We start from the raw sequence: 16,253 nt of genomic DNA, 5'->3' as shown, positions 1-16,253 counted from the left end.
AAAAAAGTCTCTTCTTCTGCTTCTCCTTTGGTCTTTTCCCTTTCCTATTCTCTGGATCTTCCTCTCTCAAACCAACTACCTTCATATCTTCTCTCACGACGTCCATAGATCTTCTCCTTGGTCTTCCTCCAGACCTCCGGCCTGGCAGCTCCAATTCCAGCATCCGTCTACCAATACATTGACTCTCCCTCGTCTGTCCACGACCCAACCATCTCAGTCTCTGACCTTCTCTCCAACACATCTAACATGTGCTACCATGTCTTCTCCTGCTCCTCTCCATCCTGGTCACTCCCGAAGAGAACGTCAGCATCTTCATCTCTGCAACCTCCAGCTCTGCCTGCTGTCTTGTGGTCGTTGTTTGCAGTCCATAGCGCCTCGCTGGTCTCACCTGTGTCTCCTCCACCTTTCCTTTCCTTCTGGATGATGTTCTTCTATCTCTTTGTACCCCTGACACTTTTCAACCCATCTCTTCACCCCTTCTCCACACTCTTCGTCACACAGGAATAAATAATAAGCAAAGTGGTAATTATGAAGTCATGCTGTAAAGTCAAAAGTCAAAGTGAACTTTATTGTAAATGCTGCCATGTGTTCACACAGAGCGCTGAAACGGCGTCACGCCGAGAGCCACCGTGCAAAATGACAAGGAATTATGAAGAATAAACAAGCATATGTCCCTGACAGAACTGATCAGGTTGGGTCACCTTCCCCCTCCCCTCCGGTGCTGACTCAAAATGAAACTGAAAGAGAGAAGACAGAGCTGCAGGTCTCACCTACTTTACATTTGAAGAACTTACAGAAACTATATTGTTTACTGAAAATACCTCCCGCTCACGGAGTAAAGCCCAGAAGGAACTCCTTATAGAAATAAAGATTAAAATTGCGAATAAAAAAATAAAATGAAAACTGGTAAAGATCAAAAGAAATAGATAAAAAATAAAAAAAGTTAAGGTTCTGTAAAAACAGATGTGCCGTGTATACATGTGTATTTACAAGTCCATGTATGTTGTATAAACCAAGGTCGCACCACAGAAGACGACGGACGTCTCAAGCATTGCTTCCTGCACAGGAACCTCCGGAGGTGATCCAGAACCGATCCAGAACCGATCCAGAACCGATCCAGGAGGACAAGCTTGGCGAAGATCTGACCGCCAGACGCTGGAGATCATCCAGTGGGAGAGGGGCAGCTCGGGAAGAACCCGGCCTGGAGAGGGCATTCCATTTCCCAAAAAAGGCTCAAGTGTTCAAGTGTTTGTATATATATGTGTGTGTGTGTGCGTGTGTGTGTGTGTGTGTGTGTGTGACCCTCTGAGATCTCTTTCCAGAAAAATAGAGTTGTCTGGGGAAAAGCTGGGTGGAGGAGCCGGGCCTGGAGAAGGGCCTCCATTTCCCGGAAACAGTTCAAGCTCTCAAGTGTTTGAACGTAAGTGTGTGTGTGTGTGTGTGTGTGTGACATCTCTCTCCAGAAGAAGAGAGCGGTCTCGGGAAAAGCTGTGTGCAGGAGTCGGGCCTGGTAGGAGGGGGTGGCATGGAACCCATAACTGCCTCCTGCTCACGGTGCATCCATGATGGGTGCAATGCAATTTTGTTTTGCTCCGTGAATGTGAAAATAAAAACATTCCCTCTTCTTTCTGGAGGAGGAACTTTTCTCCTGGACACAACTCAGGCTTTCCAAGTGTGTGTGTGTGTGTGTGTGAAGGGGTGTGGGGGGGGCGTGGGGGGGGTCTTTTCCGAAGGAAGAGAGCGGGTATCGGGAAGAGCTTCTCCTTGACCTGTCCGGAGAAGAAGTGCATCCATTTCCCAGAATCTTGGTGTTTGTCAGAAACAGCGGGACCTGCTGGCGGAAGCGGTCGGGAAGGCGCTGTCAATATGAAACCGAAGGCGAAAGCGGACGGCGCCACCCGGGGGGGACGGGGGGGGGGACGGGACGCGGACGATAAACCCGGCCTTTGTGATGAATAAAGATAAGGATCGGCGGTGTTCGTTCACTTTTACTTTTGATTCGACTTCTCGAGTTTTGCAGCGAGTGGATGCAAAGCAGAGAAACCTCGGCGTCGCGCTCCGGCCATGAATGGTACGGTCCGCCGCAGGCCACGCCCCCGAGCCACGCCCCCAGCCCCCTGGGTCTTTATAGGAGCCCTCCATCCACGACGGCAATGAAGAGCCAAAGCTTCTGAGGCCACACTCGCACAGATATACACACATACACGCTCTCACTCTCACGCACCGGAACCCGCAGCACTCCAAGATGGCCCAAGAAGCTCCGCAATCCCTCAACCAGCTGATCAAGATCCTCCACCAGAAGTTCGCGGGGACCTCGGTGGACGTCGACGAGATCAAGAGCATCATGCAGTCCTACGTCAGCAATAAGGAGGACTGGAAGAAATACGCCCTATTTGACCAGTACAGGTGAGGCGCACCTGGGGGGTCCGGGGGTGGGTCCGGGTCCGGGTCCGGGTCCAGCTGCACTTTGAACCCGTCTCCTGTCATTCCTCTGTCCGGCGGCTTCTCCCAGCGACGCGTCCGGTTCCCGGGCCGAAGTCTTGTTTACACCCCGTCAAAGTAATCCGTAACGCGTTACTTTTAAAACTTTCATTTAGAAAAAAAAAGTAGGGTAAACAACCGTTCCCATGTTTTGAATCGGGGTGGGATTGTTGTTCCCAGCACGACCCACGACACTCCTTATTCGAATAAAAGCGCCCCCCCCCCTTTTTTTTTCCCTCCCTCTTCGGGACGCACTGGGCGGGGGGGGGCGTCCAATCGTCACCCAGATCCCACACCCACCCACCGGACACGGGCTCTCCGGAGAGTGGGGGTGCGAGATGTCGCGAGATTTTTGGGGGGTCGGATGGGACTGGGTTCAGGGGTTCAGGGGAGGGGGAGGGGGGTTGTGACCGTTGTCAGACGCGCTCGACCTCCTCGCCGCCACCAGGACGCGCCAAAGTTCCGCCGCCGTGCTTCACCCCCTCCTCCATCTCCATGGCAACAAGAAGTGCGTGAGAAGCTGTCCTTTTCCTCCCGCCGGAAGCGGGTGCAGGAACACACAGCCAGGTGGTGTTCTGGAGACTAGACACACACACACACACCCTGGGCGGTGGTTGTGTCTACAGCGGCGCGGGAGCAAGGACAGCGTCAGGACGCCGCCTTTGACCAAGCGTCGTGTTTTCGCAGATACACCAGGAACCTGGTGGACGAGGGGAACGGGAAGTTCAACCTGATCGTGCTGTGTTGGGGAGAAGGCCACGGCAGGTGAGCGGTCGGACCTCCGGAGCTCGGCCGCCGGCGGAGGTGTCGTGAAAAGCTCACCGTGTGTGTGTGTTCCTTGAACGCTTTGCAGTAGCATCCATGACCACGCCAACTCCCACTGTTTCATGAAGATGCTCCAAGGCGAGCTGAAGGAGACGCTCTTCGACTGGCCCAAGGGCGACCAGAAAGAGATGGTGAAGCGGTCCGAGAAGACCGTGCGGGAGAACGAAGTGGCTTACATCTGCGGTAAGAGACGTTTCCCCGCCGGCCCCTCGGGCCCCTCGGGCCGAGAAGCTCACCGTCCGCTTCGGTGTGTGTTTGCATCCAGACAAGATCGGGCTGCACCGCGTGGAGAACGCCAGCCACACCGAGGGCTCCGTCAGCCTGCACCTGTACAGCCCGCCGTTCCAGTTCTGCCAGACCTTCGACCAGAGGACCGGGCACATCAACAAAGTGGAGATGACCTTCACCAGCAAATTCGGAGAGAGGCAGGGCCAAGTAAGCGCCTCCGTCTTTGCGTCCGGGGCTCCTCGGGGGCGACGGTTTACGCGAACCCGTTAAGAAGCGGCCCCTTCGCCGGCCGTCGGCTTCCTTGGAATACGACCCGCGAGCGGCGAGGCGGCTTTTCGGGAGCTCGGCCGCAGGAGGACACGCGGCGTGCCTCCTGCGGCCTTATCTGCGACGGACTCGTACAAGTACACCTTTAGCACGACGCCGGAGTCGGAGCATTAGATTGCGACACGGAATAGAGGAGATAAGATAATAGCGGCGCAGGACAGCAGGAGCGCGGCGGGCCGAGTTTTCGCGACGGGACGCGTAACGACCTGTGCTTCTCACCTGCAGGGAGAACCCGCTCCTCACGAAAACAACTAAGGGAACCAAGGAGGAGCTCGTGGGGGAAAACAACGTTCAACCAAAAAAAGCCCACGAAAAAAAGTTTCTTTGTTATGTCTATTTCCTTTTGATGATTTCTATAACAAACAGCAATGTTTTTAGCAGGCAAAAAAATTCTGATGAGCACAGGCCGAACACATGAATAGACGCGCACGTGAATTGAATTTGCTTTTTTGTTAAGCGGCCCTGAGGAAACCCCCTTCCAACAACAACATTTCTGTCCGCCGCTGACCCGGACAGCGACGGCCGCGGGACGAGACGGCCTGAATTGGGGAGCAAAGTCGGGGCCGACCCCGCGCAGTCGACGGGCCGCCATGTCGTAGCGTCAGCGGCCGTCTGAGATTCTTATCTTTGTGAGAGCTTCCTCTGCCCAGGTGTTGATTCAGGAACTTCAGCGCTTGTCGTACACTCACGGCACCTGCAGAGAACATTGAACCGAGTTCCTTTTTGTTTAATATCGGAGACATTATCAGACTGGGATATATTTCTTAGCGTGGCTATTTAAAATAGTTTTATTGTATGTTGCTTTGTTATGGCCTCTGATGTAATTAAAATCCAATTGCTCTACATTTTGTCTGGTCTTCCTTCCCCGGTCGCGGCGGCGTCTCCTGACGTCGCGCTGAAAAAAGGCCCGGGTGCATTTATGTCACGCCGCTAATCTGGTGTCGCTGATAGAGATTAATGGGAGGGAGCTCGGCGAGAGTTCACGGGAAGGCACGTCATCGTAAATACGACGTGTTGCAATTTGCACTTTGGCTGGGGGGAGGGAGGCAAATTATTATTATTAGAGCGCTACGCATCGCTTATGCCCACCTGGCATCTCTATCGACGTGACCGGCGTCGCGGCCCGAACCGACACCGACTCGCTTCGGAGAGATAAGGCGAGGACGACACCCGTGACGCAGCTAGCGTCCGAACATTTGGACCCGAAACCCTCCGGGACGGCGGGATACACGCCCCTCTCCTGACAGCTGCCTTCGAAAGCACACGTACGCTAAATGTTCCAATCGTCTAACGAATAAGCAAAAGGTGGCCTTGAGCGAGCCGGGTGAAACGCCGGAGCGAGGGGACGGCCCGTTCGCTGAGCTGTCCGTTACTCGTGACCGGCCCTCTGACGGCTACCCTTGAAAAAACCCCACAAGCTCATTTCATCATTATTTGTCTTCTGCATAAAGGGGCAGAGAGCTCTTCAAATGTGCCGCAGGATTTCTTGGAACGGGATGCGAGCGAAGGCCTGCGTCCACGGTTGCACAACCGCAACATGACGGCAAATAAATATGGCGCGCTATCTGCCAGGTGCGCCGCCCGCGAAGAGGCCCACCCACCAAAACGTAATCAAGATTCAAAGCATTTATTGTCGCACGTAGTGTAGAAGCGCGCACGGCTGTGCGGTGAAATTCCCACGGAGCTCGCTTACCGTCAGACTCCCGTCTTACAAAACAGGTCACCGTTACGCAATGGCGGCGCCGGCCAGGTGCCGTCCCGCGCTCGGACCGTGCCAGGTCCCGCTCCAGTCGGGGGGCCGGCCGGGAACAGACCTGGCCTCCGTCCACGGCGGTCTGGGAAGACGGATGTGCTCACTGTAGACAAACTAAAATGAAGGGAAGCGAGAACAATTCAACTAGATTAAACAAGGATAAAAACGGTATTCCGATAGATGTCACAGAAGAGAGCATATTTAGTAGAGATTTAAAGCAGCTTATTGCAGGTATAACAGAGGACGGTGTGTTTCTGGCGGGGAGCGTGCATGTTAGCGGCACGCCCTTATCTGCCAGCGTGGTCCCCGAAAAAGGACGAGGTGTTATCGGGCGCTTTGCTCTACAGGCCAGATGTAGGCGGGGACGTCTGACCGCCCGGCCGTTCGCGGGAGCGTCCGCAGCTCGCCGTCTTTCCTATCCGTCTCTCGATACTTCACTCGCCTGACAATCAAACGCGTTATCTTAAACGAATTGTGCACGCCGCTCACCCGCCCCCGCCCTTCCTGTTGGTCAGAAAGTGATTCGCTCCCTCGCTGGTGCCCCACCGCGCGCCGCTGATGCACCGTCGGTATTTGGCGGAAACAATAGTCGGATGATTTTAGTTTGTGAACCTACAGATTCGGCGTGGTATTTGTTTCCCCGTCAGCTCGTGTTGACACGACACGACTCCCTCTTCATACGCCCTATGGATACCATAAAATGTGACTGTTTTTTTTTGTTGTTTTCCCCTCCGTCGCCTTAACCTTGCGTTGTCTCGGCAGCACTGACTCGGAAAGTGCAAAGTAGAGTCTGGGACTGTGACCTGTAATGATAACAAGAAGCCGCTGTTGCTGACTCTACCGTGACAACAAAGGAAGCGAAATATCTAATCTAGCCATCAAATTGGTCTCGGTACATTGATAGGGAGTCTCAATCGTCCAATAACGCTGTCCGGGGCAACATTCCTTAGCATGACAGCGCATCCTTGTTGCATAAAGGGGACGAGGCCCTTTGGGATTCATGGCGGAGCGTCTGGCTCTGCGTTAGACCTCATTCACACGTGACAAAAGTGCAGAAAAACCACCTGCTTTGATTGTTGAATCTGGTGGAGATGTTTTTTTTTTCTGTCCGTTATCGAGAAGCTTGTCTATACCTTGTTTGCTGCACAGCGAACGCATGGCAGGTGCAGAACTCATAGTTTCTGTTCCTGTCTCTGCCAGGAATACATCGCAATCCAAAGGGCACAACTGTTTGAATGCAAAATGACCGCAGAATAAATGCTGACGGCAGGATGTGTCAAGAGAAGGGTTTATAAAAAGGGAATGGCTGAACCCGGGTCAGCCATTTCCTGGGTGACAGGAAACTCTCGGTCATCTAAGGGCACCACCAGTCACAGGATGATCTGGTCTTCCCTTCCCTGCAGCGCTGAGCAGTAACATGGGAGGATGTGGTCGCGCTCAGGTGTCAGGCCGCCGCCTTTCTCTGAACATGGAAAGAGAGACGCGCCCAATGGTGTAAATCGGCAGATACGACACCGACTGCATGACTGGTTTGCAGCTCTTCAGTGAAGATGCAAAAACAGCGATTTCTATCAAAGACAGGACTTGGCGGCTCGAATTGGCCACTCTTTGTGAAACTGACTATTCACGTCGATCCAGAGGATGACCGACGGTGAACCCACATCTGTCGATACCCCACCTTTTTGGAGCTGATGCACTTTGAATGGGACGCTCTGTGGGTGATGAAGAATATACATTTTTTTGTTTTTTTGTTTTTTTTTTGAAGGGCCACCATGAGCCTGTGTATAAGTGAGTAACTAAAACAATAAGAATGAACACAGTTGCAAAATGAGATGAATGAAGAAGGAAGTAGATAAGACAGCAGAGCCGGGGGAAAATCATGCAGCATTGAAAATTCCGTCTTTACAAAAACACATCGATGACAGAACGTTTGGCAAGATGAGAAACAACAGGGCATCAGAAATTAAAAAAAATAATAATAAAAGCCAGCATGTGAAACTTTCACATTTCACAGTTTGCTTGCTTCACCCTGCAGCTGCGGAGGATCATGCAGACATCCTCCTCCTCCTCCTCCTCCATGGTAATGCTGAGTAACATCCCCCCGAATTTCCAGAATGAGTGAAATAGTGGTTATTTTGCAGAGTTCTCAGTTAACCAATAGCCCGTAAACTCCTTCTGCAAATCTGGCAAAAGCATCACATTTGAATTCTCCCTCTAACTCTTCTTGCTGTTTTCTGGGCCCAAGCACAGTCTGTCATTTTTTGAAGTGGGATCGCATTCGGAATCTGAACTCCTCGGGTTTGATTTATAAACGTGCGCACCCCTATCTTCTTCTTCTACTACTGCTGCTGCTGCTGCCGCTGCTGCTGCCGCCCACGGCCACCAGCCGCTCCAGCTCCCTGTCTCCGGACACCGCCGACCCCGACTTGTCGCTGGCACTGGATCGTAGGGACGATCCGCAGTCGGCCCTGCCGCTCCGGGAGGGGTCGCCACCGGGGAAGCCACGCTTGAGCGGGCCGTGGCCGCGGTGGGAGGGGCCACCGTGGGAGCTGCTGCGGCTCCCGGGGGGGCTCGGTCGACTTTGACAGTTGTTCACGGGAGAGAACTTTCCGAAGGAATCCCCGTTCCGGTAGCCGCACCGTGAATCTGTGTCGTCCTCGGTGTCGGCTTTCGAAAACCGATCCGGCTGCGTTTCCCCCCCGGCACCAGAGACTCCCGGAGGCCGAGAGGCCTCGTAGAGAGCGGCCTTCGGACGTCTCTCTCCGGCGGAGGACGCCGGGCTAAACGTCCTGATCTCGGCCGGATCGTCTGGACGGGCGGGCTGGGTGTTCCTTTCCTGAAAACACAGAAAGAAAGGACCAGAGTCAAAACGGAAACGAAAGTAAAAGCTGTTTCGGTGGCAACACGGCGGTCGCTGAATGCCAAAGTGAAGGAGCGAGAGTTATCATGACTTTCCTCCAGGCGTCTGAACCTCTGTAATGCGCCATGGTTAAAATGCATAAGCCATATTTTTGTTTTCACGCATCAGAATAGTTTTATTCGCCATGGAAGTTTGCAACTACAAGAAATTTGCTTGGTTTACATAAAGTGAGATCAGGTCGATCGTGGTTGGTTGTGCAAAGCAAAGCCGTGCGAGATCGTGCATCCGAACGGGTTGGGACGGCGTCAGACGGACCGGGGGATGATTGATGAGGCCGTGTTGCTGTTTTGAAAACCAGGGACGGTCCGTTTTAAAATGCTCAGCAAACAAACCAACAAACAGGTCACAAATTCCCGCAGCAACCGGCGGTCTTTACCAGCAGCGAGCCGTCATCCTGAAAGACCGGAGGCCCCCCGCCGCTCCTGGCCGGCCCCACCGGCCCCACCGGCCCCGCCACGCCGCTGTGATCTCCCACAGGACCCACTACTGTGGACGAAAGCCCCGGAACTCCCAGAGGGTGGAAATCTGAGTCTTCAATCCCTGCCATCCCAGAGAGTTGACCCAGGCTAGAAAAGAAAAAGACAAGTTTAAGTCTACAGATTGCAAACTAAGACCATGTAACTAACACACACACACACACACTCTAAACACTCTAAACACACATGCTGTTTGCAGTGGAAAACTTGAAAAATGAGAACGCTACTAAAGCTGAAAATAGGCATTTACTAAGTGAATGAGGAAAAATATACGGGATGAAATGGTGAAAGCGGCTGCACGGCAGTGGAGCCGTCCCCGGATGTGACTGGATTGCAGGTTATTGTTTCTTCCTGCGGGAGCGAGGTCAACTCCACCGGCAGAGCCGCTGCTCAAACGGTGTGGAAAATGGGGAATGAGCAAAATTCTACCGAGTGAATCTAATTTGGATTTTTACAGGGCTGCAGTCTCAGGATGTTACCGAATCTTTGCTCCCCTTGCAGCGCCTCCTTCCTTCAGCATCGCTGTTGCAAACTCACAAGCACTCATCTCTTGTGAACACTTTATTTATTATATTTATTATTATATTTTGATTTTTAGTTCACATATAATCCCGACATTTGAATGGTTTGTGTTCGTGTGAAATAATGATTGAATATCAACCAAACTGACACAGAGCGAACTGCGGATAAAAGCTGCAACGCCCCCTCGAAAAAAAGGCGTGTGTGTCATATTGAAACTGAAGCGCTCACTTTTTCCCATCAACACTTTGCTGCAGAGAGGTCGCCTGTTTATTTTTTCTACCCAATATCAGTGCTACCAAACGGAGCTGACGCTGATGTAGATTTCAGGACATGTCAGTAACAGACCGACCCCCCGGGGTAAGAAAAGTAAGAATTCAGAATAAGCACGATAATAATAACTACATGCTGGCAAACAAAAATCCAGTCATTGAATAAAAGTGCAGTGAAAACATCAGGGTGATGACGCAGCGGAACATTTGAGAAGTGGACATGTGTCTCAGAACGAAACTGTAAGGACGACGGTGACAAACAACCGTGGAAGGAAGTCCAGATCAGTGTTTTTTGTCGAGATAAAACCATCACTTTTAAGAGGAAGAAACAACGAGGGCGGGCACACACCCAGCATCCTTCAGCAGATCCAAGAATGCGTGGAATTTGGTGAAGGACCTTTCCACAGCCTCCAGCACGGACTCTTCTTCAAGCCCGCCTGAAGCCGGACGTGCAGATACAGACGCGGCGGCAGCCAGCGCCTCTTTCAACGAGACCACGCTGTCGCGGAGACGACCATTTTCCAACTCGTACTGAAAGTGAGAGGGGGAAATAAACCCACATCACTTTTCCTCCAGAAGCTAATAAATCTTGGAAAATAAAATAAAACATGCTCAGATTATAATTCAACATTGACAGAAAAAAAAAAGGGTGAATATCTCAACATTTTCTGACATAAGGGAGTGCCGTGTCTGACGCAACTTTACCACAAAGCTCTTCCTCCGACAGGCCGAGGGTGTTACAGTACATTCTGAATCGACCCGGCACGAGAGCGGGCTGCGGCTGCTACGGCAACGAGCCAAAGGCCAGGAAATCACGTTACAACCCACACGTTTCCATATTTCTGAATGTCCTCTTACTTCCATGAGTCGAGACTGGGCTCTTAGCCTGGCTCTGCGCTCCTCTGCCAGCCTCAGACGACACTCTTTGAGCTCCATCTGCAGGACATGCGGACCAGCGCAGTCAAACGTGAAAGATAAGAACAACTTTATTCATCCCGAAAGAAATTGTTGTGCCAGAGTTACAGAAATATAACAGTAATAAATAATAAAAAGAAAAAGACAGAATTAGAAATAAAAATAAACTATAAACTATAAAGTGTCTCAGTGAAACTATAAAGTGTCTTAGTAAACAAGTGATAAAACTATGAGTGTCTTAGTAACAAGTGAGGTAAGGAGTGCACAATAGTATGATAAAAGGAAAAATTGTAGTGTAGCTGTTATGAAATGAAATATTGCACAGTTCTGAATATTGCACAGTGAAATGAAATATTGCAGTTTTTGTTTCTTCAGGTTAAAGATAGGTTTTTATGGTTGCCGGCGGCTGAACGGAGAGGAATTAAAAAGTCTGATCGCCTCAGGGAGGAAAGACCTCCTGTGGCGTTCAGTGGAGCTCCTCGGTGGTATCAGTCATGAAGACGGGGCCTGCGGCGGCGGTGCTTCTCGCCTCCGTTGTATTTAAGATTTAAAAAAGAGAAAAACAAGTCCCGGCTCCTGCAACTGACCTGCAAACGTCCCAGCTGCCGCCCGGCGATCCTGTCCTCGCGGAGACGAAAAGACGACCTGGGCTCTCTCTCCGCCGATGCTCGGTCCACATCCTCGGAATCGGACTCCACGCTGACGCGCACGGTTGTCCCACCCTGAAGTCGAAGATTGAGCGTTTCATATTTTGGAAGAAAGAAACAAAAAACTGCTAACTAAAATAAACCACTTCCGACGGACCCACGGCCTTTTCTTCTCAAACACAGTTAAGTAGACGTCACCTTTCCATATATGCTGTAGAACTAGAAGTAAAAGCAGGTGTAGAGATTGAAAATAAGTTTAGATCATGAAAAGGTGAGTCTACACATTATTACTCTGTTTCATAAGAGGTATTTGAAATGGGTAGCAACATGATCATTATTATCCTAATATTCCTTATATATTTTTTAATTCCTCTTCCCTCAGCCGCAGGGAATCTTCAAATCTTTGTAGTCAAGACCTTAAAACAGTTAAGACAATTTATATTTCATTGTATTTCTTATTCTTCCTCCTTCCTACTATTATCTATTACTGTTATGTTTTTGCTTGAAACTCTGGCACAACAATTTCCTTCAGGATAAATAAAGTTGTTCTCATTCTCACTCTCATATCCTTTAAACCTATGAGCTCCCTTTGGTCAAGTCAAACATGCATTTTAGTCTTACATTTTCAAACCTGACGGACTTTCTTTTGACCTAAAGGTGACGTTCCAAGGAATGTTCTTTGTCAAAAACATACAAACAAAAAAAGGGCGGCACGGGCGCCCTTGTTACACAGCATTTTCTCCAGTGTCAGGAAATTATATTTGGTCATTACAGGATGTCAAAATTACCACTGCCAAACATACTTGCCAATGACAGGATCTCGGGCAGCTATTACAGTGACCTGGAGGTCTTTTGAAAACCGTGCTGCTCTTTTACTAAGAGAAAGGAAAAGAAAAGAGGGGACGTACGCGGCTATGACTCGCCCGCCTCTTGGTGACAACGGCCTTGGGTGGCGGCGCGGCGGCGGGACTGATCCAGCAGTACTGCAGCGACACACGGGGACACCTCTCGGTAAAAACTCCTATTGCATCAACGGCCGACGCACACAAATGTGTCTTGTTTGATCTGAGGGGTGCATGTGACCCACACTGACCTCCGAGGAGTGCCCGCCAGTCATGAGGACTTTCTCTATGATGGTTTTCACGATCTTCTTTTCTGTAATTAGAAAGAATACTGGATGAAAGGGTTTTTCGTTGCAGAAGTTTAAATAGGAAGTCTTGTTGCATAAAGGATGTCTTTTGACAAGGTTTTCTGATGACTTTCTGACCAGCTGCATTTTGAACTCCGCAGTTTATTTGCGGTTTCTTGTAATTAAACGTCGGGCGCTTCTCACCTACTAAATGATTGCTGCGAATGTCCAGCACACACAGGGCACTATTAGTTTTCAAGAGTTCCAGCAAACGACGGGCTCCCTCGTTGGACAGACCACAGTTCTGCAGATCCAAAGCTGTTCCGTGTGCACAAAAACAGGCACCGATGACGTAACAAAAAAAAACATCGCTACCGGACGGCTCATTGGAACAGTATCTTCTAACCTTTGAGCCAAAGATCTTCAGCTAATTCATGTGCGAGAGCAGCGGCGCCCCGGTCCCCGATCAGACTGTTGGAGTTCAGAGTGACGCGGCGGAGACCTCCCATCCCTTCAAATTTGGGTTGTCGATACCTCAAAGACTGGGTCCATGCGGTGCCGTGCCTCTGCATACCCTGGTACTGAAAGGAAACGGTCACTAACACACAAGGCTGCCAGGTAACGCTTTAACACTTGTAGTCAGACCTTCAAAACAGGCACGACACACGTGTGAAGCAATAGTTCAATATCATATTGATGCCAATTGGAAAAAATTGGTATAACGTCCGTGTATCATTCTAGCCTGTGAGAATTGCCGGGTGAAATAGCGACCAGGTTATGGCTGAATCAATGCAGGCATCCAGAGCAGCCGTCCAAAGCGGCTCAGACATAACTTAAGACACGCCAGCCCTCTTGGTAGTGTTGAGAAGTTCCACAATGACTACAGGATCACCCCCCGTCAATATTTGGATCTCTGTGCTGCTCTTTGACAATCATCACATACTGAATCATTTATAAAAAATGACAAAGTCTGTTCTTGGGCCTTTATTTGATCAGGATTCCAGAAAGTAATATATCCCAAAGCTTCTGTATCTCTAAATTGTTTTCCTTTCCAAATGCCAAATAAAAGCAGGCTGTGGGGCATACTTTCTGTCTGATTAGTAATGCTAATAACGATATGAAATTCCCTTTAAAAATCAACTTCTCATGTAACAGCCAACATGTTGGTTGAAGTGAGCCTTGAGGCACGCTGCTATCATAATTGTAAGATTAGACAAACAGAAGGGGAATTCTCTACTTTCCAACAGCTCTGGCTACCCTTGTCGTTTTTGATAGGTTGTCAGTTTGCATTTCATGCCTGCCACCCTACCAGTGCTAGAATCGCTCACCCCCTTCTCTGAAGTGTTTTACAAGCTCCGAGGTTAGCTTAACCAAATGAAAATGTAAGGCTGCAGGTCCCCAGGTCTGTTTAAATGCTCACAAGTGGGATAAATACATATCTATGGAATTACGAAAGGTGAAATCTTATAATGAAACAAACCTTGATTATGTTGGCTATGTGCTCTGCACTTTGCCAGGTGAGACTGCATCCTGTAAAATCTACTGCCTTGATGTTTGCTGAATACTTAATGCTTTGGCAAATGACTGGAAAAAAAAAAAAGGACAGCAAATTTATCTAGTATAATATTCGATCAAATGAATGGTGGGAAATACGAATAAGCACACACACCTTCCACGCCATCGTCACGAATAGGACAGTTTGCCAGAGATATGTTTTCCAGGGAAACAGTTTTTTCCAAACCCTGGGAAAGGAAGACAAAAAAAGTACAGACTTTGCTTGTTTGAAAAAGGATCCTTCTGCATGTTCAGTAGAGGACAGTACTCAGTGAAGCTGACGATAAGCAAGGATGTGATAAAACACTGCCATCTCGGAATAGGTGCCAAAAAGAGTTGACTTCATTTAGTGTGAAAAGAATTCTAACGGTATAAAAACAATCATATTTGACACGGCAAATTATTTCCTAGTGGGTTTATCTCTTTCCTTTGCCTAATCAGTCAAAAATATAACTTTATTAAAAGTAAATAAACCTATAGATTAGAATACATTGAAATGTTTTACTATGGGTATTTTACTTCAAGTATTTCTTATAGCTTTTTTTTTTAGAAACGAATTTTTGTACCTTTGTCAGGGTGATGAGGTCCCTTTCTTTAAGTGGAAGTCCTTGCAGTTGCAAAGTCTTCAGATTAGGAGAAACTGTGAGACAATCTCTCAGGGCCTTGCACAGCCTGAGTGTCATGTCCCCAGAGCAAAGCACCGGGGTTGTCTTCTTAAACATAGACTTGTAGTATCTTCTGTCTGGGAAAGGGTATATAATTGAGATTAAGTCCCAAATATTGACTCTGTTGTGGTCACATGATGTCCATCTTTGTTTTCAGCCTTACCGCCATCTCCACTGCCTTGGCTGCTCAGGTGTTTACTTCTTATTGCAATGTGATGAAGGTGTTTGTTGATGGCGATCGCGTTGAGAATGGGAGACCAGTCTTTCAGCGTGATTCTGTCTCCGTTGAAGTCCAGGATCCCTTTATCAAGGTTCGCTGTGACCGAAGACAGCGGGACCAGATCCTGCTTGGCACAGGAAAAGTCATAATATGATGTGAAGTCCAGGGCACCTCGCCGCTGAATCTGCGCACTGTCTCGTACCATGTCTGAAAAAACAATAGAAATAAAGTTAGATGAGTTTACAGGGCTGAGGATGAATTCATGGTGAATGACAAATAGAAGCTTAGCTCCTCTTGTGCCTAAAGGTTAAACTTTGATGGACGGATCCGACGTTGGAAAACGTTTGTTGACATTCAAACTGTAACCATCAGCCAGGTCCATTAGCCGAGGACGCGCATTGCCATAGCAACGACGCCAGCTCAACTCCAGGAGGAGGATATTAAATATAAAAAGGACATTAGACTTTATATAATACTTTGGCAAAAAGCAGGAGAACTTATCAGAAGCGGTGGTGCAACGCTGGCCGCTGGCCGTCCAAAGAACTGATAAGAAACGCACGGCAAACACTGTTAGAAGCAAGCTAGGCGCTTTAGCTACCCTCGACCAGCCTCGAAGGAAAATTAATCGGACAAAAACTACTACTGGGTTCCAATGAGCAAAGTCAGACTTTATTCACTGCAGTTTATCATTAACACAATACGGCATAACAAGCACTTTGAGTGATATTAGTGTAGCAGCTCCTCTCAACCCTCAGTGACAATAACAATTAGCAAAAGCTAGCACTCCCCGATATCATTTATCACTTCGGCAAAATTAAATCAATATATTATACCTTAAATCCCGGGGGGGGGTGTAATATCGCTGTGGAACGGCTTTGCAAAACTCCTGTTGGCGCTGAACCGCTTAAAAGTGCCGCTATCGCTCCACAGAACCGCCTCCATCCAGCGCAAACAATAAAACCACTTCCGGTCTTTTCTTCCTCGACGCCCGTTTATTGCGGTTTGTTTCGGCGCCGATGGATGTGCTGCCCCCTGTCGGCCTGGAGGGGAAACGCATACTTCCAGTCATCCCAGTGGCAATGGTGGGCGGTAACGGAGCAGACGCTCTTCGAGGATGGTTTTCACTAAACTATTATTGTTATTTGTAATTTTCACAACACCGAGACCATGTCCGTTGATCAGACTATATATATATTTTTTCCAAACAAAAACACGTGCCACCGGTGTGACCTTTCAAAAGTGGACAATGATTGTTAACAAACGATATTGAATATTTAGAAATTAACGCCCGGCAAAAGTGATTCCAAAATGACTTTATGGAT

The 16,253-nt window shown here is 49.1% G+C and overlaps 2 protein-coding genes across 2 annotated transcripts; one reads left to right on the top strand and one right to left on the bottom strand.

The window, feature by feature from the left end:
* The first annotated feature begins 2,147 nt into the window (after positions 1-2,147).
* Positions 2,148-4,704, top strand: cdo1 (cysteine dioxygenase, type I). Its single transcript, XM_086173335.1, has 5 exons — positions 2,148-2,406; positions 3,169-3,246; positions 3,335-3,489; positions 3,572-3,741; positions 4,087-4,704. Exons 1-5 carry the CDS (start codon positions 2,246-2,248, stop codon positions 4,114-4,116), a joined length of 594 nt encoding a protein of 197 aa, XP_086029461.1. The 5' UTR covers positions 2,148-2,245; the 3' UTR covers positions 4,117-4,704.
* A 2,737-nt stretch (positions 4,705-7,441) lies between these two features.
* cep78 (centrosomal protein 78) lies at positions 7,442-15,876 on the bottom strand. The gene is made up of 14 exons (XM_086173333.1): positions 15,765-15,876; positions 14,875-15,138; positions 14,613-14,788; positions 14,162-14,234; positions 13,973-14,076; positions 12,899-13,073; positions 12,697-12,810; positions 12,457-12,518; positions 12,272-12,346; positions 11,304-11,438; positions 10,660-10,737; positions 10,151-10,332; positions 8,911-9,100; positions 7,442-8,450 (listed from the first exon to the last, which is right to left on the bottom strand). The coding sequence occupies exons 2-14, from the start codon at positions 15,134-15,136 to the stop codon at positions 7,938-7,940; spliced, it is 2,139 nt and encodes a 712-aa protein (XP_086029459.1). The 5' UTR covers positions 15,137-15,138; positions 15,765-15,876; the 3' UTR covers positions 7,442-7,937.
* Positions 15,877-16,253: the final 377 nt, after the last annotated feature.

Source organism: Fistularia commersonii, chromosome 26, assembly GCF_037954325.1.
Source record: "Fistularia commersonii isolate RoL2024-O1a breed Wild chromosome 26, RoL_Fcom_v1.0, whole genome shotgun sequence".
Lineage (NCBI taxonomy): Eukaryota > Metazoa > Chordata > Actinopteri > Syngnathiformes > Fistulariidae > Fistularia > Fistularia commersonii.
Note: the sequence above shows the minus strand (reverse complement) of the source record. Positions and strands in the feature narration are given on the sequence as shown.

Excerpts from the sequence above, each read along its gene's own strand:
- cdo1 (XM_086173335.1), top strand. The coding sequence starts at position 2,246 with ATGGCCCAAGAAGCTCCGCAATCCCTCAACCAGCTGATCAAGATCCTC. Across the intron at positions 2,407-3,168 it reads GCCCTATTTGACCAGTACAG|ATACACCAGGAACCTGGTGG; the intron begins GTGAGGCGCACC and ends GTGTTTTCGCAG. Across the intron at positions 3,490-3,571 it reads CGAAGTGGCTTACATCTGCG|ACAAGATCGGGCTGCACCGC; the intron begins GTAAGAGACGTT and ends GTTTGCATCCAG.
- cep78 (XM_086173333.1), bottom strand. The coding sequence starts at position 15,136 with ATGGTACGAGACAGTGCGCAGATTCAGCGGCGAGGTGCCCTGGACTTC. Across the intron at positions 13,074-13,972 it reads ACATAGCCAACATAATCAAG|TACCAGGGTATGCAGAGGCA; the intron begins GTTTGTTTCATT and ends GTTTCCTTTCAG. Across the intron at positions 12,811-12,898 it reads TGAAGATCTTTGGCTCAAAG|CTTTGGATCTGCAGAACTGT; the intron begins GTTAGAAGATAC and ends CACACGGAACAG.